Source organism: Haliaeetus albicilla, chromosome 14, assembly GCF_947461875.1.
Source record: "Haliaeetus albicilla chromosome 14, bHalAlb1.1, whole genome shotgun sequence".
Taxonomy (NCBI): domain Eukaryota; kingdom Metazoa; phylum Chordata; class Aves; order Accipitriformes; family Accipitridae; genus Haliaeetus; species Haliaeetus albicilla.
Window position 1 is genome coordinate 22,522,269 of NC_091496.1, and position 27,678 is coordinate 22,549,946.

General features: G+C 39.3%; 1 protein-coding gene across 11 annotated transcripts in view; it reads right to left on the reverse strand.

Moving 5' to 3' along the window:
- Positions 1 to 1,406: 1,406 nt before the first annotated feature.
- Positions 1,407 to 27,678, reverse strand: part of PLXNB2 (plexin B2) — a 261,927-nt gene continuing 235,655 nt past the window's right edge. For all 11 annotated transcript variants that reach the window (XM_069801975.1, XM_069801980.1, XM_069801969.1 and 8 more), the window contains 14 exons: positions 25,832 to 26,061; positions 24,662 to 24,843; positions 23,819 to 23,885; positions 23,564 to 23,710; positions 20,102 to 20,258; positions 18,999 to 19,099; positions 18,002 to 18,086; positions 12,240 to 12,394; positions 10,372 to 10,532; positions 9,628 to 9,775; positions 9,049 to 9,113; positions 8,252 to 8,327; positions 6,232 to 6,306; positions 1,407 to 3,305 (listed from right to left, as the gene is read on the reverse strand). In XM_069801975.1, the coding sequence (XP_069658076.1) occupies positions 3,201 to 3,305; positions 6,232 to 6,306; positions 8,252 to 8,327; positions 9,049 to 9,113; positions 9,628 to 9,775; positions 10,372 to 10,532; positions 12,240 to 12,394; positions 18,002 to 18,086; positions 18,999 to 19,099; positions 20,102 to 20,258; positions 23,564 to 23,710; positions 23,819 to 23,885; positions 24,662 to 24,843; positions 25,832 to 26,061 (1,754 nt within the window). In that variant the 3' untranslated portion in view covers positions 1,407 to 3,200. The remainder of the gene's footprint in view (positions 3,306 to 6,231; positions 6,307 to 8,251; positions 8,328 to 9,048; positions 9,114 to 9,627; positions 9,776 to 10,371; positions 10,533 to 12,239; positions 12,395 to 18,001; positions 18,087 to 18,998; positions 19,100 to 20,101; positions 20,259 to 23,563; positions 23,711 to 23,818; positions 23,886 to 24,661; positions 24,844 to 25,831; positions 26,062 to 27,678) is intronic.

Sequence of the window (27,678 nt, forward strand, 5' to 3'; positions counted from 1 at the left end):
TGTCCAACACAGCAGCCTGCAGAAGGGGGAGGCTCAAGTACAGCTGTAACAGACTGATCAGAGAAAGCATCTTGAGGAAGGGCTATGCCTCACATATACAAGCTAGCTGAAGTCTCCTCCACTCATAACCACTTGCTTATAAATCTATAGCATATAGAGAGCAGCAAAAAGATCTAGTAAGTTGTCAGGGGGAAACTTTGCATGAAGGAATAGAGAGTAAATTCCTGGCCAGAGGCAAAACCCCAAATGCCTGTTCAGTTGGGCAAGTTTACTCTGTATTAGGCAAGCAGGGGCAGGGACTTTGTCCCATCATCTGAGATCTCTACTTGCTTGTTTGCTGGTGAGGAGACAAGCAAACCCTTTGGAGAGGCTGAAATCAGCCATGGGATTCAGACCTGCTGCTGGTGGTCAACAGCTGCCACTATGGAGTGGAGTGGCTCCTATTATGCAGAGAGAAGGTTCTTGTGCTCAAAGAAGTGCGTCTTAGAGGGGTTGCAGAGGGGATGAAAAGGAGGGACACCCCCAGTGAGCTTTTTTCTTTTATGTTGCAGATGAACCAGATGGCAGGAGCAGCAGAAACCAAAGGAGGAGCACGAAGCCTTTAAGAATCAGATTGCTAAAACATAGGGAAAACTGGAGCCAAAAACCAGGCCTGGACAAAACAGAGCACCAGAGTGGAAAAACAAGCACTGGAGGAGCTTAGCCAGAAGGGGAAAGAATAAAATAAACCAGCTCAGTTCTTCAATTCAAATTCCAACTCCGTGCTTTCAGGAGAGGAGACTTACAGCAACTGAAGAACTGGCATTAAGTCTCCTTTGTAGCTGCAGCTGCTCACAGTTATCTGCCTCCGTGTTCTCTGGCAGACAGCACTGCAGCACCAAAAGCCTGCAAATTTCCCAGGATGTAAAAAAAGGGCACTAAAGAGTGACCAATGGCTCCATCACGAACTTGCACACTCTTGTCTAACAGGTTAGAAAGATCCTGCTACAGCATTGCCACAGCCCACGGCAGCTTATGATCGCCTGCAGCTGCTCTGCATCAAGTCACTGATGGTGGGGGACACATAATGTTCCTTCTGAAAGCCTACTTGCTCAAGCAGGGCTTTCTGGTCTCTCTGGAGAGATGCTGCTGAGCCTGTATTTAATTGGCTTTCAGGTCCCAAGATGGATTTCCTCGCTATGGGATGTTGCACTACATCCTCTCTTCTCAGGAGTACTCTCATTTTTCAGAGCAAATGCCCACAAAAAGGGCATGATGTCAGGCATACCATCTGCAGGATGTGCTGTGCTCCTCCATTACCAACCGCAGACTGACGGACGCTGCTGCTCTCTCACCCCTGGAGGAAGCATTACAAACCCCTTTCAACACCCACCCCCCAATTTCAGTAAAGATCCTGTGACACTTGGTGGAAAAAAACAACATTGTATTTGATTTACAATTAACAGGATTTACAAATAATGACAAAGAAACAGATTAGCCATGAAATTAGGATGCCTTTGTTGATGAAGGAGTAGCTGGCAAAGCACCTTTATGTAGAAGTCATGTACCTCAGTCCTAAACAGTGTAAAATAACTTATAGCCCAGGCAGGTTCAGGAATGATTATACACAAATGGAAGAAGTTGAGTACAAAACAAACCAAAACCACTCTCCCAGCCTACTGGGCAGGAAACCGGTTCTGGTGAGGCTTTTGATTTTTGGAAACTGAAGGAAAGGCCCACTGACAAATACTAGGAAATTTTCAAAAAGGGGGGGGGGGGAATATATCAACAAACAGTAAAAGTCACTGTGTGACAACCTACTGGGCAGGGAGAGCGGGCAGCAGACACTGCGCTAGCTTGCTGAGAATCAGCAGAGTCCGGGCGCTTGGCAGGACAATGAACGAAGGAGTACAGATGGCAGCGCTTCATTAAAATGCTACTTTACTGCCAAAAACTTGCGAGACAAAGAGGAATAAAGTTCTCTGATGTGCAATACAGCAATTTAAGAAGACGTACCTAACTTTTTGATTTGTACGGAGCTTAACTATATTGTAAACACACACTTTCTGACAAGTTATTTCAATTTTCTTTGCTATGGGTTATGGTGTGTATTCAATCAAATGCAGCATTCCAAGGCTCAAAACTGACTGAGTGGTTTTCAATAGACGGGTATATGATTTTTCCAATATCATACTAGTAATTTACATCACAAATACAATAAAAACAAGTGATGGTATTTCTAGGACAGTTCCAAGATTCAAATAAAAAATTATCAGAACCATTCTAAAATAAGATATTATACATAATCAAATCATGTTAAACAGCACACTCTCGGCAAGCAGCTAATTACAAGCATTTTGCTGGTCATGTTTTTCACACAAAGTCATTCAATAGCACATAAATATTTCTTTTTCTGATCTGCTTCTTTTTACAAAACCATTCATCAGATTCACAGAATTAGTACAAGTAAGGCACATTAGCATATATCATAAAACTCACAATAATAACAAAGAGTTGTAAAGTTTCAAGGACTAATTCCTTCTTTGCAGTGATTTCTGAACTGAATGAGACTTTATCAGTAGAACCCTCCTACACTGACATTACTCTTATTTCCGTCACAGCCAACTGTGGTGGGTGCAATACTGTGCATCACCATGGACATAAATAATTAAATTAAGAACCATGTGTGGTAGCAAATCCCATTTTCAGATCTTGCACAGAAATCAGACACATTGTTCACAATGTTCATTATGAGCATAGACCAAGTTTTAGAGCTATATGGAAGTCAATTTCCAGTTATCAAAATAAAAGGGGATATTGCATGTGTCTCCGAGTATGTTATTGTTTTCCTAGTACAAATATTGCTTAATGTAGAAAGGATGCTATAGTATTGAATTTACTTGCATAATGAATCCTAAATGCTGATGTCTCAGATTCTACTAAATTAAACGAACTATAGGTTTTCCTTCTTCCACCCCCCACCCTGCCCCCAACCAAAGGACTCTCCTTCCCACAGAAGATTCATTTACACACAACACAGCTTTTAATTAGAAGCATAATTTACAGTAAAAATTCTTTACATTACACCTCTGCTATCAAAAAAACATGAAATCTTTCATTTAAAGTTGTAATTATACATTAAAAAATAGAACACTATTTCCTTAACAGGAAGAATGAATTTGAACATCTTCAGATCAGATTTCTTTATTGCGGCTTTTGAGTCAAAGGTCAGTCACTTTATTCTCTAATGCAGCTGCTATCTGCTGTAAACGGAAGGCAAGCTGCATTTTTTGTGCAGCTGGGTCCTCTTCAAGTGCATTTATAATCTGGAAGAAATAAACATAGAATGTTTAGAAACGTTTAGCTTAAAATATATGACAGTTCCCGGACCAAGTGTTTGATACTACTTTGGTTGTAAAGAGTCTTTTGCATTTGATCTGTACCAAAGAGGAAGTCCATCTAGTAGGGCCCATGTTCTATTTTTACACAAAGGCAAAAAAAAAATATTGTCTCCATTACTTTATCTAAGTTGCTGTAATGTTTCCCTTTACACTGGGATCCAAACAAATGAATAGGTAGTACTTTATCTTGTGAAATATTACATTCCAAGATGGAGTAGGCAGGGGGAAAAACATCTTTATAGCTATTTAAGAAACAATGCTTTTACTTACAGTATACCCTACAAGGCTTAAGGGTCATCTACCAGCAGTCATTAAGCCCCATTTCCATGAGCTTTGGTTATGAGAAGCTCCTGGGTGGTCCACACACAGGCATAAGGTAGGGCAACGCAAAGTCTCTTGTGTCTATAGGCAATACGATGAAGGAAACGGTCTGGCCACAGTGTCAGGGAGCTGCCAGCAGCTCCCCTTTGGCTCTGGCCAAGAAATGCCGAGGCTCTGGCCCAGCACCACGTAGCGTAGGAAGAAAAGAGCTCATCAGAGGAGCCCTTCAGCATCCCGCATGCAGCCTCTGCTGTACAGAATATATATAGGAAGGTATGACTCTTAAGACAGAAGGGATTTGAAAACAAGAGCTAGAAAAGGTCAACTGTTATGAGAAGGCTTTTCTTCAAATAGAGTTTTTTAGGGCTTCTCAAGATCAAATATCAAAGGTTTCAAAAGGTTTTCATTTCCACCATCCTTTAGGGAAACTTTTCCACCAACTATTAGATTTCTCCATTAGAAGAATGTGTTACACGGCAAAACCGTTCCTTTTCTAGAACTGGCTTTATTAATAAAAGTCAGACACTGTAATCAAGCAGAAACCTTTAGCTCTGTTTAAATACTATATAAATCTGCAAGTACAAGAATTGGAGAAATAGAGTTTGCCTGTCACTACCTGTGCTTCTTACCAGTTCTTGCACATCATTGTCAATAGAGATTAATGCAGTCGGTATCAATCTAGCCCATAATTTCACTTTGAAGGGCTGGTATAGCATTTGAGTTTCAAACATTGGAGCAAATTTGTTTAGAAATAATTATTTTAATGGTTTTGTTTTTAAAGCGTGAAAACATTTTTACAAGACAGAGTTAATAAACACTTATTACAGTACTTAAATTTGGCCTAATTTAATTTGATATTGTTCCCTTAATTTAAACAATTACATCTTGCTGTAACTCCTCAAATCTGGACTAAATAATTCATTATTATCTCTGCTGGTGAATATATCCTTCATATAAATGTGGACAATTAGAATGTACCCACTTAGTCATTGTCAAGCCCTGCAGAGATGCAGAAGGTACCGCACATGCTGGGAACCACTGCGTCAGTAATAAAGACAAGGGCAGCTGCAAAATGTTCCAATTTATGCAAATTAAAACATTTTCACAGAAAATAAATAAGCTCGATTAATTTTACTGAATGGTTCTTGACAGATTATCTCCATAACTCTGAATTAGCAGCCTTTTCATCAGAGGCAACTTGTTGTTATACAGTGATATACGTGAAAGGCAGAGCTGCAGCTACGCACTGGGGTTTGCTGGCCTGCCACTGATGGAAGTCCCACAGACTGGTGACTCCACCTGCGCCTGCCACCAAACGTGAAACCGTGACTGGAAGCAGGGAGACAGGGGTGTGGAAGAACCTGGGCTTTACGGTTCATCTGTCACCCACGGTCCCTGAGTGTTTCTGTAAGAGGTCAGGCCACGGATACATTCAGGAAGGCGTTGACAGCCAGCTTGGTTAGCACTGGGGATGAGGGGCGAGGAAACCAACGCCATCGGGTTGGCCTGCATTCCTCTGGCCACTTCCCCTACCGACCCTTGTTGCAAGACTTCACAGGGTGATTTGATTTTCCCTGCTTACATCTGTTTAAAAGCTGCGACAGGCTGGCTGCTCCTGTGTAAAGCAGCTGCAGTGAAGCTGAGGATGAGACTCACTGCCTTTAGTGCTAAATATAAGTGAAAACACGAACTGTGCTGAGGTGCAAGACAAACTGAAGAGAGCTCACATGTGCTGTACTCCTTTTTGATTCAGCATCTGTTCTTACTTGCTTTGATTTAATTCTGAGAGTTTTCTGGAGGCATTCATTTCCATGGAAACCTTTGAATAAAAGTTTTCTTCTCTCTTTTTGTTTTCAGATTAGGTTTAGAGAGCCATAGCCACAGCCCAGCTACACTGGGATATTCTTTATCCCCCTTTCCACAGCGGGGGTGAAGAACCTAAGAAACATTTTGGACTGAATCTGTGAGGCTCCTTTTGAATCAGGCTATATTCAACAGTTACTCTACTTTGGTTTACCTTGGGCAGGCACTTCATTTGGCACAGCAAAACAGGGACGGTAGCATGCATAGAAGTTTGAAGTGCATCTTAACTAATAAAAAAGGCACGGTCCCATTCCTACTAGCAAAACAAGTTTAATAGATTGTTCCTAACAAAAAAACACTGGCTTGAAACCTGATATAGCTGTGACAACTACTTTTTGCTCAGTGACATTCCTTAGGAATTCTTAGGAATTAGGACAGTAGAACTGAAGAGAAATGATTTTTATATCTATTTCTCTTTCAGATCTTGTTAAATTATCAGTACCAAAACCAGATAGTTCATAATGAAATTGTTCATTTATAAGAACACAACCTTGACCAGTGTAACTGCCAAGCAAGGTGTATAACTGCAAAGTTAGAGCTTTCTGTTCAGCATTGTTTTTACCTGATTATCCAGGGAATTCCAATTGTTGTTCCTTTAGACTGATGTTAGCCTTCATAACTTTTTTATCATTGATATTAAAAAATGAAAACAAAAGCTGCAACTTACCTCATCATAGTATTTGTTAGTATACTGGTAGAGTTGGTGTAGAGCCACAAGCGTATTTAAGGAATCAGTATGTGCCTGTTAAACAAACAAGTGGGCAGAAAACATGTCAAAATATGATCACAGACAGCTGAAAGTTATGCACAACCATTGGATACAGTATACAAGATTTCCAAATGCAAGCTCTGCATCCTGTAACTTTTGTTAAATGACAGTTGGGGCAGAAAAAAGGGGTGAGAAAAGTTTTGTGTGGTGATTTTTAGATCAAGGCTTTCCCGCTGGTGTTCTTCCAGCCTGCCTACAACTCTAACACTGGAGCTGGAAAATGTTTTGAACTCTGAACGTCCAATCACAGACTACAGCTCAAACATCTGTTAACAACATGGGTATGTATAACTAAAGCATTTACTCAGTACAACCTACGTATTGTTGAGATATTAAGCATTGGTTCTGTCACTGTCATGACTGTTTGAAATCCTTTCTCCAGCTCTTTTTAATTCTTTAAAATTATTCACACCTCACTACAGCAAAGGTGTAACTCATCAAGATCATGAGCACATATATGTTTGGAAAAAGCCATCTGAATCATGAAGATGGAAAGAGGAGAGAGAGACAGAAAGAAAAAGGACTTTAAATGAAGCAGGAAATAACCCTTCCATTACCTCTTCCTCCCTCTACCCCTGACATTTAAATTATTTAGTGAATGTGCTCTACCTGTCTAAACAGATGTTTCTCATTCAAACGTATAGGATTCAAGTCTCTAGTTATGCCTATAGTCTTTTAAGTTAGGTAAGAAAATGAAGAATTGCAAAATATTGCTACTTCCATCTTTCCTTGCTCTAGAAAAGTCACTTCTAGACCTGGTCAAAATTTGCAGTGTTCCATCGCTCCTTCCATATACGTTTTTATCATAATTTATAATGTAAATAGAAAGGATCAACATATTCTGCTGATATTAAAACATTCTATTGAATTTACTTTTAATCACCAAACATTTTCATTTTATATACATTTCAATTTGTGTAATAAATAAAGTGAACTGGAAAATGAAATGTGACTGCAGATGAGTTTTGTAGTGAATGACTGAAAATAGAAATGCTCTCATGAGGAAGTTGATCTGCAAAATGTTAGGTCCTAAGGGCACTGAAATAAACAAACCACAAAAAATTCCCCAAACATCCTCCTTACACTAGAACTCTTCAACTAAATTAAGCAACTAAGCAAACCAGCCAGTAAGTACACTGTCTCTTTGCTCAGGCTAACCAACATCATTTAAGACTGGTGAGGGCCTCTCCTGGTTTTCCAAGTTAAATCGAGTGCTTCGAAGGCATGAGCCTGCTCTAGCTCAGCTGAGCTGCAGAGTGGACAGGCTTTTTCAAGACTGAAGCAGGTTTTGTAGTGTCTTTGCTCCACCAGTCTCCAACCAGAGTCCTCAGCTAGCAACCACCCCCCTCTGCTCTTCTCCGTGAGAGGTAACCCCCAATAATCTATAATGCAAAAAGTGCCACTCAGCGAGCACATGGTGAGCTTCTCACATGCAGTGTAAAGCAGAAGTATTGCCCTCATACAGACAGCTCTAAAATAGGACACACTGAATGTATGTGCCTCCTCTTTCATTTCTGGAATCTAATTTTTGCTATGGTAGCACTCTGAATTCAGTCATTACTTGTTATCAGTATGATCAATGCTAAAAATCCTCTATATGCTGTGGAGACAAAACACAATTCAAGAGTGCTATAATTTTTCCACAACAGATGTGAAAAAATCCCAAGACTTTGCTCTGGCACCTACATCACTCTGATTAGTGATGATAACCATTCTTGGTTCCATTCAATAATCAACATTTCAAAGGGCTAAAAGGCATGACTAAACTAAACAGGAGTATTTCAGAGATTTATGAAACAACTCATTTGATGTTTGCACATACAACAGATCCACTTGTTGAGCTAGAAAGAGAAGACAAAGAAAAACAGTGCTATGCTTGGCTCCAATTTCAGGACAAGAAAATGGAATTTATTCTTACCCTAGAAATCTCTGCCAGATGGGTGTTCATGTCTTGGTCACTAACTGGCACCATCTGACGAATACCTTTGTAGTAACTGCAACAGATGAAAACAGACTTTCAATTAGGTGAAATACACTGTGGTTTTCTGGTAATTCTGTCTTTCAATTTTGCGATTATTTTAAACACGCTTCCTAATAATGCAGGAGATGCTCTACCACAACAAACCAATTAGTAATCCTACCTTCCAACAGTCATTAGTACCTTCACAACAGAGGCAAATCATACCTGATTGTACAAGGCCATACCACAGGAAAGAAATCTATTTATAATTGCAGCTGATGATTATTTTAGGTCTTCAAACTTTTGAAGTCATCAGCTAGCAAAAGTTTTGCCCTGAGGCAGATCTTCCATGGTATTCAAAGAACTGCCAATTAGTAAATGAATAAAGTCAGAGATGGAATAGAAAAAATGTGTCTGTGAAAATGTTTTCAGGATTTGATCTCTACTGAGTTATGGAAGTGCAGCATTGTTTAGACAGATCGTGTGAGTAACAACCACCACTGCAGAAAACAGCATCATATTTTCTCCTGAATAAATCTATCCATCTGTCTGCACAGACATGAACACGCACTGGGTCATAATGGTGCTCCATGTCAACTCTCTCAATGCCACCACCAAGGGAACATTTTAACATTCATGTGTAAAATTTTTAACATTTGACAGTTAACTTTGACTACCTCAGCATTCGCTTTTCCTCTTACACAGGCTTAAAGCCCTAACAACTCCAAATAAGCATGAAAAGTGTCTATACTTACTCTTCCACCATTTTCTTATAGTTAGAGATTTCTTTTGCGTAAAGTAATTTATTACTCGGAGAATCCTGAAAAATTTATAATAGAGAGAAACTTGGTTGATTTATGAACACCTCTGGGAAGCAAAAGAAAGTCAGGAACTTAAGATCAAGCCTTTATATTCACATGGGCTTTACAGATACTAACGTTTGGATGCTTATTAACATTGGTGGGATTATTTGTCCTAAAAGGATGAAGTTTCCACACAGCATTACTGTTGAGTTTTACAAATACATCCAATGCAAGATCATACTAAATGATTGATGGACATGAAATAATCAGTTCTTAAAATAATCAGTTCTTAAACTTGCTTTTTACAAAAGCAGTTGCTATTTTCTCCTTTTTATAAATATCAGTTGGCAGACTACACAGTAACACAGACATGTTCACCAACCTGTTAAGTGGTGAAGTGCTAACTTCATTATAAAACTAAAAAGAAACTATCAAGGCTGTATCTCCTCAGAGAATGGGTATTGTCTATGAGGATGCCCTTTGTCTTGTCAGGCATGAGCATAGTCAGGATGTAGAATGCAAATCACTTACTCTGCTTAATTTGTGCTCTGTTCTTGTGCAAGCATCCATGAAAGTCTGTGCAATGACTGACAAGGAAGCATCCACTACTTCGTGAACATGAACATCAAAGATGAAATGGGGATTTTTCAGTATGTTTACCCAGAATCTAAGAGGCAGGCTGCAAAGCAAGGAAAAAGATAAAAAATCCTTTTCACACAATAAATGTTCTACAACAAGCAAATCACATGAAATTAAGTACGGGTTTCTCATTTTGATCTCCTCACAACAGTGAAGCTTAATTTTATATTTCAACATTTATACAAGCTATCTGTTGTCTGGTTTCCATGTCTGAAAATCAAGCCTTTACATCTCTCACAGAAAAACTCATACAAGAAGAATCTCAAGTGCCCAAAATAGCAAGAGAAGATGTCTGTGTTGTTAGAGAAACTACCTGACTGGTATTTTGTTAGATTTTGTGCTTTGACAGGTAAATCTAGTCCCATTTTCCTCTCGCTTTCCTCTTTTCTGAGGAGAGACAAAAAGTAAAGTGGTAAATCTGCCAATGACAACCCCATAGGTAGGCTGGCTTTATTTTTGCAGCTTCTAGGCTTACAGGGAATCCTTTTGATCACATAAACAAATTATCTCAATTAAAATGATTCTGAGAATTATAAATGAAATTTACTTTGATTTGTTGTATGAGTGCCAGTACATACCTGGGAATTACACTCTTCGTTTCTCTGCAATACAAGTATTACTCTGTTCATACCGTACCTGTTTGTTTTCCAGATGTGAATGGTATCTTCATCCTTGATGTCATGTTTTTCTGCTTGCTCATCAAGAAAGTCAAAGAAGTATTTCACAGCTGGTGGCACCACATGGTTTGAGTTGAGCACGCTATGAAAGAAGTTATCTACGAACTGCTGAAGTGTACCCTAAAAGCAAATTTAAAAAAATCTATTACATTTGTGTTACAGGCTGAACTTGGTGCCGTCCTAGAATCTTTTATTCCTATTGACACTAACAGCCCATAATCCATTTGCAGTCAGTGATGGCCTTCATCCCGAGTGCTAAGGGTACCGGGTGACAAAAAAACAAGCAACTTCTTAGTGCAGTGACCTTGCAAACTGCCAACACAGTAAAGACCTTCTAGAGAACAATTTTATGTTCCAGCCTGAAAGGTTGTGACTTTACCAGCTATTCTATGGTTTGCACAGAAAGGTGTGCTTTCTGCTTGACAGAAGAAGCAGGTTGATGCTGACAATGAAGAGAAACTGGCTGCTAAGTATAAAATTTTTAAATACATTTACATTTCAGGGTCATTGTACACATAAAATAATTGTTAGCCATTTCTTAATGGTTTTGCAGTTTCCCACCTCCGGTTTCCTCTGACTCCAGAGCACCATGCAATTTTTAGAAAGAGACTGAGAGGAAAAAGTACCAGTGAGCATTTGACTTTTTGTTTAAGAGCAAGCACTTTAGTCTCATTAGACACCCAGTCTGGCCCAGCTCCATGAGCTCCACCGAGCCCAAGGAGTGAAGTGTCCCAGGAGGACTGTGTGCTTGGTTGGATTCCTGTATCTGCCTGGACCTTAGAGACTGTGACCTCAGAGACTGTCCCCTTGTTTTAGAGATGACCCCGTTGAGGCCACATGCAGTTTGTCCCCACTCAGCTGATTGGCCCTATGGACACATTTGAAGGGCTGCATCCTTCCTCTCACCACCACTCCTGCTGCCAGCCTCAGAACAGGGCAGGGACCAAGAAGGCAAGAAGGCCTAAGCCACTCTGCTGTCAGCAAGGACACATTGACAGTCCTTGGGTTGTAGGGGTAGCTGTGGTCCAGCCGTAACACCTCACCAGCTCTGTATGAGTGTGTAAAGCTCCAGACTAGTAATAATCTGTAAACTGGCTATTGGGAATAGAAAAGCGGCAGCTGCAAAGGAGTTACTAACAGAAAAGAGGGATGTAAACTTCTTGCTGGCTCTCTGTCCTGAGTCTATGTCATCTATGCACAGACTTCCCTTCACATCTACTTTCACATTTGGACAAGTGGCCTTAGCTGGAGCCAGACCACTCTCATTTTCATGAGGAGCCTGGCTTTAGGGTCATTAAACATATTATTCTAAATTCTTTCTGCAAGGAGGAATGCTTTGCAAAATTATTTTGCTTGTGATCCATTCTGCAGTATAAGCACTAAAAATACTCTAAAGGGACTATTATTACTGGAAAACATTTTTATTTTTCTAGGTTATACTGCAGCATTGGCCACACATAAGAACAGGGAAATATAAGGCTCTGTAGCAGTTTATAAAGCATCTAGTTCAAAAGAAAACCAAACAAAATATTATCTAAAGAGGTAACACGGAGAAGAATATCCATCTTTGTCTTGCAAGAAAAAAATCCTTATTTAACGAACACACAATTGTGGTTCCCAGCTTTGATTGGGAGTTATACTTTATCTCTTTCCCAGTAATGATCCTCAGGGCATATTAATCACTTGAGGCCCTGAACACCAGTTGTATGTACATGACACATATTCAAAATTGCAGCCAAACACATGACTAATAGTTGCACCATTTTCTTCATTTGTACCTCAAAATCTATAGAAGTAAGGTGTAACCATGGCACATCTGAGCCCTACCTTCACAGAAAGAAGTCTGGTCAGGTAGATTTCTGTAATAGCTTTGGTCCTCTCTTTTTCTTTCACGCTGCCCCGCTTCGATTTACCTTCATCTATTTCATCTACTGGCCGGACTAGATGCCAGACCTTATTTTCATCTTCCAGGAGTGCATGCCCTAGAAACAGTAATCACAATAATTACAAAAACCAACCCACACCCACAACAGCAACACAAAAATAACCATATACATAAGTACATGTAAGATCTTTGTTCCCTATCCTTAACAAACCTGCCCTCTTGCCAAGAAGATCTAGATTATTCCGTTCCTGTCCAACATATACAACTCAAGTACTAAATGTTCAATAATACATGAGATGAAAAAGCTTGCTTTTGTCAAAAGCAAAGGGAGAGGAAGGAATCACACAATAAGGAAACTCCTGTTGGGTCATGTAAGCACAGTATGTGTATTTTTTGAGGTCCACACACTGAAGTACTCCACCCCTCTGTGAATTCTCAGAGACTTGATCAAGTTATGGAAACTCAGCTAGGTCTGACCCAACAGCCACTGCAGAAAGAGCAATTGTAACCTACTCCAGGTACAAGGCAAGATATTGTAGCAGCTCTGGTGAATTTGGCAGTGGTGATATAAGACTTTATGGTCTCAACCTTTTTTCTACGTACCACCATCATCATTTACATTTTTACCCTAACTGCTGAGTTCAAAGTATGGTACATCAGTTGAAACCTGCCTTTATCAGCATTTGACCAGCACCACTTGACTTTGTAGCTGAAAGGAAGAAAAATGCATCCCTTTGCTGAGAGGACGTGAACTCCAGCAGACAGAGATAATGACTGCTGCAAATTCATAATCCATGTAATAAGATTTTAAAAAATTTGTTTGTCAGTATTCATAGCTTAAATCAGAGAAGGAGACACACATCAAGTCTGTTAGCATATAGCAGAAACAGGAGTAAGCACCTGGATGCTAATGACAGCTCATCTGATTACAATGCCTCACTATGCTGTCCATGGCTTGGTCATGCATACGGTCCCTGAGCTTAGTTCAATGATCATGCAGTGAAATAAAGGGAGTCTTGCATTTCAGCATCAACATGAACGTCCAGACAAACTCTAAGCTTGAGAATCTTTTGCTACAAACAGTTCTAAAAGAGATGATACAATTGTTTTAACTTGCAATTAATATCCCTTGAAAAAACATTCGGTGTCAAAAACCTGGTTTCAAATCTCCTGGTTTTACTTGTTCTTCCTTTAATTTCTGAATTTTTATATCTACTTGGCATAGTCCCTAAAACCAATGGCACTTTTCCAGTGGAAGTTACTGAATCAGTGCATTTAAAATCATTGACGTCTTAAAAATGTGAAAGTTATTTTTCCCATAAAAATTGTGATTCAGCCCTATTGCACAAATTATTTTGCATTACTGGTAAGTTTTATGCTTTAATATATGTATCTAACATAACTGAATCCCAGTTGCAGCAGAAAATATCAGTCTCTAATTGCATGAATTTTGTCCTTTCAAATTTTTGGCCATAGTAGTTTATTAACTCAGTTCTTCAACAGCTACCTTAAATTTACCAGTGTGAATGCATATTCAATATTTTACATCACAGGGGAAAATAACATTTACGTGTAATCTGACCAAGCTAACACTTCTGCTTGAATCTACTTTATATATCCTTATGAAAAGCATTAGCTATGCAGTTTTTTGGGGCCTTTACTTCTTTTTAACCAGGTAGGGAAAAAACCATAAATCCCACATTAAATCACGTTGTCCTTTCAGAGTCCTCAATTTGACTTGGAAGTTCATGTGAATGAAGCAAGCAAGAAATAAAAGCTATCACTTTATTTTGAAGCAGCTGCGATTTCACAATCGATACCATTCATAGCAATCATCTGCCAGTACAGTAAGAACTGCTGCTGGGCCCAAAGTCTGGAATTTCTTTTGCAATGCCTGTTATTTACTTTTCTAAATTAATAGATCAAATCACGCAGTTAGAGCAGAAACTATTTTCCAGCCTTATGTCAGTCGCTTGGTACACTTCTGCTTCCTCCTTTGATTCAAAGGAATTTATGCTTTCTTTGCCCTCCTGATGGTATATGGCCCAGTTTAACTTTGGAAAGAAAAGAAACAACCAAAGGCGTTGCCACTGAGATTACTGGCCTCTATGTGCAGCTTAATTTGGCCCGAGTTTGTTTAGCAACAACAGAATTGGCTACTAGTGAAATACTAGTTATTTCATAGGGAATTAGGCACTAAGAGGCTACAGCTCAACCAAATGAACTTCTGCAACACAAAGTTCCCACTTCATTGCTAAAAAAAGCAGGAAGAAAGAGGAAGAGAAATTCAGAACATGGGGCAACAAAACATGTCAGCAGTATGGTTGCTAAGAGAAAATAACATTCCTGTGAGGTAATATTTTTCCCAAGGAAAAGTAGGAGGTGAAGAAAATAAAAGATAGGGGAAAACACCTCCTTCTTCATTGTGGTAGCCACATTATACGTCAAGCTGTAAGCGGGGAGAAGACTGCGCCCACTGGGTCAAATGCTTCCCCCCGAACTCTTTGTCTTGGCCCTTGGGCATTCTTTGGCCAATACAAAATAACGCTGCAGGGTAGGGGTGTTAATGTCAAATAATGACTGCACTGACTGATCATAGTGATATGAACCATGATGTAAATGTGATGGAGGCAAGTGAGATGGTGACAGGCAACGCAGCCCCCTTCCCCTTGCATGGCCTGCAGCAAATTAGCTTCCTTCCAGTCTCCTCCCTGCCTGCAAATACACTGCTCCATGGAGGTGAAGGAAGGGCTGCCCTACAGTATTTCTGATCTGCAACCCTCTGTCTATTTTTAATCAGAATTAAGAAAGAAAAAAAAAGCCCAGAGAAAATCCCCAGAATAACAGAGCATGTTGTTTTGGCTTACAGTTCAGTACAGAAATACTAGCATGAAATCATTGAAACCATTCTCCATCTTCATACAAATTAGTAATTGCATTTATTATCTCCAGAAGCAAAAGATGCTGCATTTAATTTGTCACAACCTCCAGCTTCTAGTGTCTTCCTGCTAGAAGCTGTGAATCAAAAGCAGCATGGAAGCAATGCCAGGTTTTAGAGCAACATCTCTGAACATGGTTTTACATTTTCGTTCTGTGCAAAGCCCAGTACTTTGGCAGACAGTCAATGGCTTCAGCTGACACTTCTCAATGCAAAAGGTGCAAGTTAATGAGAGGCTCTGAATAAAAGGAAAACCACTTCGTCACAAGCCTCATTCATAGAGCCAGGATAGGATTTGTGTCTATTCCAACCCTGTAAATCCCTGTGTCATATAAATGTGTGTGTGTGGGAGGGGGAAGCCTCTGATCCTTTCCTCTCCCTTTTATACACATAGCATCTCACAAATCACTGTCACTGCAGGCTCTCGCTTTGCACTGTCTTTGTAACATTTTATAGCTTTCCAAAAGAACAAGTTGGCACCAGATACCTCTAAGGACCCTTTGGCACTAAAGAAAATGGGCTAGTCTGGCATGAAATGCTGTCTTCCCAAATTTGTACACTACCATGGTGCAAGACAGGGTGTGGAGAAGAAACATGGTGGAAGTTGTCTTAATTCCATACTTTGGGATCTGAATTCTCTCTGCAGAGAAAATTTCTTTCGTGTACAAGAGCCTTCATGTGACAGCACTGTCCCCAGAAGTCTGCTTTTCCTTCACTATTTAGAATTTATTATGGCACATGTATAACTAAGGAGTTCATCTTGGAGTACAGAGCATGTATGTTCAAAGAGCTTCATCATACTGAATCATAGCTAAAGATATAATTGTAGAGAAGGAGAAAAGAAAAAAAAACCCAACCCAACAAAAAAAGAAAATGTCACAGTCTGGTCCTCTACTGCCTGCCACAAGGGTAGTGAGGAGGGGAGAATGAAGACTGGGAGCCCAGAATGGGTGACTGAACATGGCTCTGTGTTAAGAAAGCAAAGCAAAGCAAGCTAAGGACACCAGCAGGCTCCATCCACAGTCCACTCCACTACTTCAGAGTGGAGGCAACTACTGCCTCAACAGTTATCTCAGCAAACAGTGCAACCAAACTGAACAGGGACTAGGAATCAGCTCCTTGCCTGGCTGCACTTCACTGCCTTCTGTATTAAACTGGATGGCTTTTTAAGTTAACATGCTGGGTTGGCACCTGCTGTGACAGAGTAGTCACCACTTGGCCAACTATGGCAGGCAATTGCAGTAAAGGGGTTAGAAGATAGCAGCAAAGAGGTAGCCATGACCATTAGAAGACCCTTCACGGATGCTGGAAAAAGTCTCAACAGAAAGCATCCAGGAGGGCAGAGTAAAAAGTAAATGGCAAGTAATTCTGCCTGTCCTAATTTCCTGGCCAACACTAAACACAGATGAAATGGAAGTCTGCACATTTTTGTTAAATAGTGATATATGTCAGACCTATGAGCTGACACCCATCTTCTTGAAAAAAGTACATTTCTGGCATATTATTTCCAATCTGTTTGACTGTCCAGCCCTTGAAACCTATTAAATCCACACCAGTAAATCTGTTTAAGGGAATGAAACTATTCGGTGAAGCAACGGCTTTTGCAATCAGTGCTAGACAGAAAAGTATATCAAATGAGTTTATAGCAGGAAGAATGATCTCAACAATTATCATTCCCTAAATCTAACTTCTAACCTGTGTAAAATAGCTGAATATAAGGATAAAAAAAAAAAAAAAGAGAAACTGAACATCTGATACGTAAAGGAAACACAAGTGACAAAGAACATAAATTTACAAATAAATATTTCCATAAAAATCTGAGTACATTTTAGGTTGTAATGGATGTTGTGTCTCGAGAGGTTTTGAGATAAAGGAAATTGCTCTGGACAGAATACTAACATGTAGAAGTAAAAGCTTTAAAAGATGGGTTGCAAGCTAACAGGTTGTTTTCCATGTTGAGATGTCCAGCATACTGTAGCAGACAGCAGTACAAGAATTATGCAACAGCTGCATTAGTAATGTGAAAGAGAGGAAACATTATAAGGAAATTCTTGATACTAACTTAGAGTGGATTGCAAACCTCAAAAAGAACAAAGGAATTGTGGAAAACACTGCATCTAAAGACATAACATGTATGGAATGAATGAAGCCAATTAACAAACCCTGGAAAAACCAAGCTAGCATAGCTGGTGAAACATCAGAGGGAGGGAGACACAAAATATGAACATGCAGAGATGAGTTTGCAAGGTAACATAGTTGTAAGAAATGCAATAATTACATCAGATCCATTATTTCACAGAGGGGAGCTCATCTCTACTGTGGTTCATCTAGAACACTGCATTCAATTTTCAGTCTAGTAAGAAGTGGAAGAGATCTGGAGCAGAAAGTAAGTGAAGAAGGAAGGAGAAAAAGAGATAAAGCTTTGGAAAGATGGAACATACAGTTTGACTACAGATGTAGTGGGATTAAGAAACAAAATATGCAAGGAAATGTTTGCTGAGAGTGCTTTCTATTAAGCTGGGGTATGGACTCACAGCTATTATGGCTAAAGCCCCATTATTTAATGCTTTTATAATGAGGACAAAGAAAACCACTGCAAGTGTACAGTAGGTAACACACAACAAATAAGCCCTATATAGTCTGGTGGGGAATATCTAGCTCCACAGACATGCTTGATAAACAAGATCAAGACAGCATTGTCACCCTCTCTGTGTGGGTTTTGACTTCTAGTCATTTTGGGAGGTAGGGAAGCCACAAGATACTTACTTTCCCCTGGAACATCTTGCTGATTATCCTCCGGCTGCTGGGAAATTCCCATTTTTGATAAGATGAGCGTGGCACCATCTCGGACCTTTGAAAATACAAACACAGGGATGTTATTCAAAAGAATTATGAACCTCTTTCTTAAAACCTAAACTGTGGTTTCTGTAATCTTTTGCAGGGAATCTAGACCTATGATTAATGCTGCCCTTCAAAGCTTCTTGGGCAACGGGCTCTGCAATTTAGAACACAGTCCCTCCCCCTCCCTTAATAAGAGATCCCAGTAGCACCTCCTCTGAGATTACTGAAAATGCTAGAAGCATCTCCAAGACTTAAGTGGTTCCTCAACCTGGTGTGGGCACCTGTTGTACAAAAATGGGGTTTATCATGAAGAATCGGACCTGTCTGTTTTCTGAGGGAAAACTAACTTCTATCTTTCCTAATCAGGGTATCTGTTGTTAGAATGCAATAAATAGCATACAAAGGGAAGATAAGTGGATTGCAAGTGCTTGGTAGAGTGCATAGTATGAAACCTAAAACAGAAGCATAGTACGAAACCTAAAACAGACGGTACAAAAACGTCAACATCTGCTCTCCTGACTGGGCTGTTGAACAAACCAGACCAACCCAAAATCTATTTAGCAGCAGAGCAAGGACAAAGACAATTCTCAGGGGTAGGAAGTGGTAGAGAAAAGAATAGATGAATACGAGACCTAGCAAAAGGAGCTTGTGAATGTTCAAAGGGGAATGTGGATTTGGACACTGCAATGATGAGGAAACCAAAGTGCTGGCATTTAGGTAGTGTGTTTTTGGTAAGATGTTTAGGCAATATGTCTAGACCTAGCCTTTCATGCTCCCAAACTTTTACTGCCTAGACCCAGAGCTAGGGTTTTTTTTGATTCTTTATGTAGCACAGAAGTTTCTCTAAAAACAAATAAAGATTTTATTTATTACTAGAGAACAGTTAACAGATGCGAACAACTGCTCTGAAACACCTCCTTACATTATAATGCATTAGTGTGTTGATACGTTTCCATCTGCCATCTCTTTGGGATGTTAAATCCAAGTCTGAGAGGATCTGTGCAGTAGAACCTGGACGCCACTCTAAGGGGTAATTAAAATGAGAAAAAACAGTTTTTAACCATGGGCAAAAATAACTACTCCAAGAATGTTTCAGTTTAGACGACCCACTGACGCATTGTGGAACATTAAAAGAAGTAATTTGGCACATGCCACGATGTGCGTTTTTTATTGCTTAATAGTTTGGTCTTTATTACAGAAGTTTGCACGAGCTATTCCCTAACCGTGCACATGACTTCTGATTACTTTCCATAGAAAGTTAAATTCCTTTGCTTAGAATACTACAAATATATATAATAAGAACTGCTATCAGTCCAGAACAGAGTAGGACGTTATATGGAATAAAAAAGGCATTTTTAGGGAATTTACTAGGATTTTCTGAAGAGCAAGAATTGCATCCTCTACTTTCAGATTAAGGCAGTAATGAAGATATTGCAAAATTATTAATTGAGCTTTTATTATGTGATTATTAGGCCTTTTAAGTTATGTCAACTTCTTTTTTTCCTCCAAGAAGAGAACAGTAGTTTTGAAAGCCTTCAAGGAGGATGATTTTCAGAGTCTGGGTGGCTCATCATCTCCTACAAGTGCAGCTCCTCTAAGTTATAATTCTTTTGAGTAACCACCTTAAAGGCAAGTCAAAATCAGTACCAGTTTCTGAAATTGCATCATTACTTCTCCATCAGCTAATTGTCCATGCTGTCATTATCACATTAATTAGTACCTGAGATTGACTCTGTCAGACATGGAATACATTTGTGCTAACAGTGATTAACAGGCTTTTTGCACACTAATGACAGTATACCGAAACTTTAAGAGTCAGGAAAAAGAACTCTGTAAGAAAGCACTAAATTTTAATGCATATTAAGATTGTTGCAAAATGCTTTATTTTTGCATCCAGCTGAACACAAATTCAAATTTTTTTTTTTTTAAACCCAAAAAATTGCTTTTATAGACATTTTGGGGGAAAATACAAAATCACACAACATCATTCACCTGCTCAATATAGTATCACAAGTAGGTACCTACCAAGAACTACACTCTCAGCTTTTGGCCACTGAGAACATGGCAGATTTCGATAGACTTGGTCTATTATCTTTTCCTTTACTTGTGATATAGTATCACAGTTCAGCACTTTCACAGGTATGGAATCGGTTCCTCCATCTTGTACATATACATTTACTGTCTGTAAAAAAAAAGAAAGTACATGGTTATTAACACAAATCATCTCTGAATTACCTCTGAATCTGCTTTTCTGGGTGATTTAAATGCAAACAATATCTAAAATTCACTGTGCAATGATTATTGCACAGCAGCACATATTTGCAATGGGAGTATGGATTATTTGAGGGATCCTTTGCTGTTATGCAGCCAACCAGCTATCATAAATTCCAGCTATTTCCTCCCATGATGACAAAACAGAAAAGATGCAGAATAGATTTACTCATGTCTAATAAGCTACTATTATTGAGTCTTGGGAATTTATTAGAGACACACAAGAACAAAACAGCTGAACCACTGCCAAGTTACATGCTTCTCATATAACCTGTTAACCTGGAACATAGAAAAGCAAAAGTAAAGCAGTGCCCAAACTTAACGAGTTCCCAATAATCATTTGAGCTGCACTTTGCTGAACTCCTAGAATATTGTGTGCTTTTGCCTTCCTTTACGCTGTCTTCATGGTTGTGGTTTTACTTCTCAAGTTGAGCGGACTAGGTCTGTACATATGGTGATTTAATATGGCTCAGCTGATGAGCAGTGACTTGTTCAGCTCCCGTAACTTTACCTCCTGTGACCAGCTGTTCATTAGATACATATAAATACACACGTACGTGCACACACATATATATGTAGATATAAAAGCCATTTATATCTTTGGTGTTTGAAGACTTCATTTGCTGCTTACTGTCGTCACAATAACTCTAATAGCTCCAGGAAATATACCTAGGTAGTTTATGCTAGTTCTAAAATATTACTGTTTTCTGATAGTATTGACATGTGGTTTTTTAATGTTAAAGAGAATTTCTTGAAAGCCTGTAATTTGCTAAATCTAGAGTGATTTTTTTAAAAGTAGCTTCACTATATAAGTGTCAGTTTTAATACAGACAAAAGCAAATGAGAAAATGATGGCCAGGAAACTTCCCCAGAAGGAAAAAAGCCACCAAATCCAAATGAAAAGCCTCTTTCTTTCACTAGCTGAATCAGTACAACAGCTCAGAGCTCTCGCGGATCTTTTGCCAGTCAGGTAGCTTTGGAGGCCAGGCACATCTGAAGCATTGCAGCTCTCGGATACATAAGGTCCTGCCAACCATAATGCCTGAATTTATCATCTCAAACCTCTGAAATAAACTTGCACGGCTGGTATTTTTAAACAGTGAAGAAAAGCTGCGCCATACGGCAGTCAAATTAAACATGATTGCACTGTCCCTTGACAGAACTCTCAAACTAATCATGAGATTTCACCTTCCTTTTCCTATTAGCTTTATGGTAATTAGACATGATTTTGCTGCTGGTTCAGTATGCAGCATGTCAGTGTAACCAGTGATGCAAAACAGATTCATCTTTTAAATAAGAACAATTAGAGAGCAGACAACTGCTCTATACCATACTTTCCCACCGTGTCTCACTTTCAGGCAGAAGTGAACCAATTAACCCATGCTTTAACCTACCCTGGTGCTCAAATGCTCCCTAACTGTTCACAGTTACCACAACAATGTCATCATCATGCCAAAGATCCCAATAATTTATAGCAATAGTAACGCCCTTCACAATCTTTCATCATACATATATATACACACATATATCTCATCATCTTCTATGCATGCACACACATAAAATCTTTGTTTGATGGGAAATCTGAAAATCCGGACCAAATATTGCTACTGTACAATGTTAAAATGTTTAATATCTAGCTAGTATGCTTGTTGTGCCCACATCTGATTGCATACACAAATTTTCTGCTTTCAACTGCATTCATTTAGCTTAATTGCAGGCATTGGCTTTTTTTGTGAAAAGAAACAGACTGAATAAAGAATTATTGCCATTAAGTCTTACACAATGTACATTGCAAGTAAATTTTGTTCTCCATGCACAAGAGGAAATATAATGAGCATTTCCAGTCAGTGTGGTTTCTATGGGTGCCACTTTCAGCTCAGATATGAAGATAACAATTCAACTAATGTCCAAAATATCAATTGAACTTAAAATATTTCTTCTTGCCCAGCAAACCCTTTTCCTCCAGGCAGTCTAGGTCACAGTCTGGTGATTCTGTGAGTGAAAGTCCTACAGCAATCTCCTCACATCAGCCCTCCCATCAGCATCCCTTCAGAATATACAAAATGGTCATTTTTTTTAACCAGGACTTAATAAAGCTTTTTATTAAGTTTCCCTTTCCACACTGCAGATATGTCACTGCATCTTTCTCAGTTGGAGACAACCACAAATGATTCCTAGCATGTCAATAAAAAGAGAAATCAGAGAGGGAAAAAAAAGTCCTGTGTTGGTCTTTGAAGGACAGTCTATGCATCTTTGGTATTCATTACACTGTATCCTGAAGAAAGCCAGCAAGACTGTGAGAAAGAGTAAAACTGGAATTTATGCTCCCTAAACAGCTAAAGAGTGGGCTGCTTCAGTTTTTTAAAAAGACAGTGAATCCGTGTGCTGGAGTCTGGTTGAAAAAGTGGTGGAAATTTGTGGCAGTGAACGGAATTAAGTCAAAGCAGAATTCATAATAGAAGAGAGCTGGACCATGGCACTGGTGGTCAGATTCAGGGGTTGGTGGAGCTCAGATGGGGAATTCCTGCAGCAGGGATGTCCACTACATCTCACTTGAAGCATCTAACATGAGTCTCCAGAACTGCCTGTAGAGGCAGCTTCCCCTCATCACTGTAGGGAATTATTTCCTTAGGTGGAAATAAACCCGTTTCAATGCTGGTTGGGCTGCCTGTGTTCAGAAGAGTTTGACTCACACAGGAACAAGTACAGAAATAGGTTCATAAAGTGTTTTGGAGATTGCAGAGCCATCTCACAGGACTACAGAGGAGCTCATCCTGGTATACTAATAAAATTATCTCTAAAATGACCTTTGATACGCTGATGAGCAGCAATCACAAGGGAGAAAGACAACTGAAGTTCAAGCATAATGTTAGTGCAAGAACTCTGCAAAAATCAATTGCCAGTTAATTTAGATGGGAAAAGGGAAGGAGCCGAACACCCCGACCACTGTTCAGACAGACTTTGAAAATTATGAAGGGGATTTACTGAAGTGGATTCCACAGTGGCAGGACTTGGATTTAATGCTTAGAAGATACTTTATAATTCTATTTTCCTGCTTGGAGACTTGCTTTGGTCAAACTATCGACAGCCCTGCCCATGACCAGAATTTCTATGCAGATCACAGTAGTCCAGAAAAGTATGTACAGACTTAACACTACAGGACTTAATTTTAAAAGAAAAAATGATTTTATAATATATTAATCATGCTTGACTTACCAACTGTGTGTACTCTACATCATCTCCCAGTAAGCCTGTGTCATTCAATGTATACTTGGCTTTCTTTAGTACAGCATCCACTGGGCCTTTTTCTACCTGGTGTTTGATAGCCTTGAACAATTTATAAAGAGGCTCCCCAGCATTGTCCTGTTTAAAGGAAAGGAAATGAAATAAAGCAAAACCAAACTATATACTCAGCGCAGTATGTTTAAGTATTATTGATAAAACCCACAGGCAACAGACTTCAACTCTTACCTTGAGGTACTGATATAAACAAATAGACATCCAGTTAGACAACATTCTCTCAACAACCGTTTCAGATCTGAAAAAGAAACCAACCCTGAGTATGGTAAGGGTACTTAATAACAAAGTTTTAAAGAAAAAGATTGCTTGCCTGAAATATAATATTTTTACATGCTTAACTGCATGCACTCTCCTAATGCAATGATTTCCCTATAGAGTCTTGAGAGCATGTACTTGCTTTAGGATAAGTGCTTTGTATTGCTCATCATGCCCGAGTACCTTCAGCTCATTACTGAAAAGCACACATCCTTTATGCAAAATCTTAAATTGGGTCTATGCTGTAAGAGCTAAAAAATTAACCCAGTTGTGCAGTTACCAGGAAATAACCTACAGATTACAAAGCTACAACATACACAGAGCAAGGTCTTTTGTAATTTATTTGGGATAACAACAGGGTTAAAAACACTAGAGCAAGCCCTCACTGAATGCACAAAGCAAGCTGATTATGTGTGCTCATTATGGAGATGATGTGTGGTATAAATGCTAGATCATTTGGAATAAAATTAGATTAAAAAGTAAATTAAATGTTCAGTATTGTATTTTGAGGGTAGACGTTTCAGTAATCTTGATGCAGATTCTGCACTACAGTACTTGAATAAGGAAATCTGTTGCCAGCCGTCCTGCCTCTGCCTTCCACAGCTGTTCCTGGAGAGCTTGTCTTCCTAATATGCTTGGGCTAGGCTATTTCTGACTTTCATAGATAGTTGGCATTTTAATGCAGTCACATTGCAAAAGAAATACATTTACAGAAAAACAGAGAACTACAGAAAATATGACTATGACATTCATTCAAACCTTCTTAGCATCAGCTTTGGGTTTTTGGCCACAACATACTGCTCCATCAGTTCTAAGAACAGCGTCCTCATGATGTCAGTATAGTATTCTAGTTTTCCATGTAAAGCAACTGTCAGTAAAGATGCAAAATACACTTTAGCTCGAGCAGAGAACTCCCTTTGGTTTTCCAGCGTGTGAATAAACTGAAACGGAAAACAAATGTAAAATCAAGTCAGATGACAAGTTTCTGAAGAACTTCAACACTTGCCTGCACTAAGAAGACAAGTAGTATTATTTTAATACTAATCTTCTAAGCACAGAATGGAAAAGTTTTCAGAAGTTTGAAAAAAACTACTTATAAGAAAACATTGCCTATAATTTGTTATTAGATACACACATGGTGTACTGGACTAACCCAAGGAATGCTTATATACTTTAACTGAAGCCTTACCTAAAAGAATACTTCAATTAAATGAAAAAAGGTGCTCTGTGACAATTTTTAAAAAGAGAAAATCAACTCCCCTCTCCTCCAAATTCCCAGTCCTTTCACATCAAATTACAAAGACACTAATCTAAGTACACCTGGGAATGTGCTCTCATCTGCCATAAACTGTAATGCTACCATTAACTAGCTCAGCACTGGAGCCTCATTTAAGAAAGGAGAAAAAGTTAGAAGCCTAAATCTATACTTAGGTGTCTGACAATCAGCCTCAGTTTTTGAGAGTGAGCAATTAGAATTCTCTTCAGAGCTGCTGTGAGCACTCATCAGTCTTGATGAATAGGCCACTTGAGGAGCCTCTGCCTCTCTGGGACAGAGATCCAGCAGATGGCTGCCCGCAGGTGACTCCCATGATGAGCGAGGAGGGAATCGGCATTCTCCGATCACGTTTCTTAAAAGGCTAAAACAAACTTTTAACAGCAGTTTTTATGCCAGATTGGGTAATATCTGTTTTCCTACAGCCACTGCAATATTGACTAACTCCATACTATGTGACCAGGCACAGAAATATTATCTCGTCTCTCCGACCCACCACGAAGCTCTGGCTGTGATGTGAACCACATATCTGCAGTGGTTACTGTGGAACCAGAACTGTATGAAAATCACTTATTTGTAATAATTTTGGTTCATACCTGTCTTGCACACACAGGTATGCCTAGCTAACAGACAGGTGAATCTACTTCAGTACTCACATTAATGAGAAATGATTTGCTATTGAGGAGGTTGGAGAACTGGTTCAAAGCCTGCTCCACAGTCTGCCGCCTGGCCTCGGGAATATCCAGCTTCCCTGTAATCATCACGTCTTTCTCTCCATCTTTGGAGGGCAAGAAGAAGACTCTGTCCGTGTAGGTTTTGTAGTCCAGTACTGGAATTCCAGCTTCATTGATATCGTTTGTCTGATCCTCCATCTCTATCATTAGATCTGAAATATGCAACACAGTTTAAAGGTTCATTTAAAAAAAGCCTGCAGCTTTTTTAGGCAACATGATCTCTTTGGGTGCCTGGTAATGGGGAAAAGCAACTCAACACCTCACATTTTCTCTTGCTGTTTTTACCAATTAACCTGTTAACTACGACCACAGCTAATCCTACAGTGACATGAGGATAACTGCCTTTAGCATGGATAGTTTCCTTGTTGTTGCCTATCCAAAAATGGGCCTTAATGGACATCTGGGTGAGTTCATGTACATGAATGGAGTATTGTAGCACAGAGCCAAAAAAAAAGACACTGCAATATTATTTTCTTGTTGTTTTTGTTTTTTTTTTTCCCAATGCACATTCTATTCCCTCTGATTCTAGCTAGTAATAAGAGTTCTTTTAAAAAACACATAGCAGTCAAGGAAAGAAAGGTTTAAAGTGTAAAGCACACTAATTTAATTGCAAGGGGATGCCAGGAAGGAAGAAAGTGAAATTGTTCATTGAAATTGATGGAAACATTTCTGTCGGACTCAAAAGCCCTGAAGTTCTTAAAAGGGACAACAATTAGGGAATCATCCTTTGGAGCAGCTATTCTAGCTGAAGGCTTTCCAATTACCCAATATTGCTGATTGACTAGAATACCATGTTAATTAATATAGTGAACTATTGTCTCAGCAATTTTATTGCTCTTGTTCATTCATTTTCCTCTTCGTTTTATAGCATTCAGCAAAGCTGAAGGAGAAAGCATCTTGTGGTTTCCAGCTTTGGGGTATTTGTACTTCCTCCCTAATGTCCCTTTCCTTGGCTATCTTTGGTCCCATGAATTTTAGACTGTCTGCACTTTGTGCTGTTGACATTACAGCTTCACAGTATGGATCCAGAATGTGTTTTGACTCCAGTGTTTCATTTTACTGTCAGCCAAGGTGGATGCAGTTTAGGAACTGGATTACTCTGTGGACGTGCATTCTACTTCCCCAGTGTTTGTGCTTGGTGGAGCAGAGAGGAAAACTTCAACCCAACAGGCAGCAGGAGTCTGTAGCCCCTACTAGGAATGTCAGCAAGAGAAAGGCAACTTCTTTCAGAAACAGGTATGAAGTTCCATGGGAAAGGTGATGAGAGGGAGGGCTGCTAACCTTGATTGATCCTCTCACAGTTCAAAATGCAGTTTGAAATGAAGCCCATTTTGGAATAGTTCTTGATTCAAACATTTGCTTCTGGTTTGTGTCCAGAACCTGGAAGGACTTAGTTTTCCAGAGAAAACAAGCTGGTACAAGAAAAGAATATCCTGTCCCAGAAATGCCAGAAAAACAAGACTGGGAGAGGCTTCCAGCATGGCCAAAATCTTTGAGAAACCCCGAGCTTCTTAAATTAATTTCAAACTCTAACCTGAAATTGCTGTTTAATTCAATCCTTCTTTTTAGCTGCTGTCAATATGAAATAATCTATTTCTCTTTAGAAGGAAAACGTGGGTCTTTTTTTTAGTAGAGATTATTTCAACATGACCCAACAGCAAGCATAATTCAGATAACGAGGTGACATTTCATGGTAATCATTTAGGCCAATATTTGCGCTCAGATGCCTAATTTAAGCATTGCAATGAGTAGCTCAACATGTAGAAATG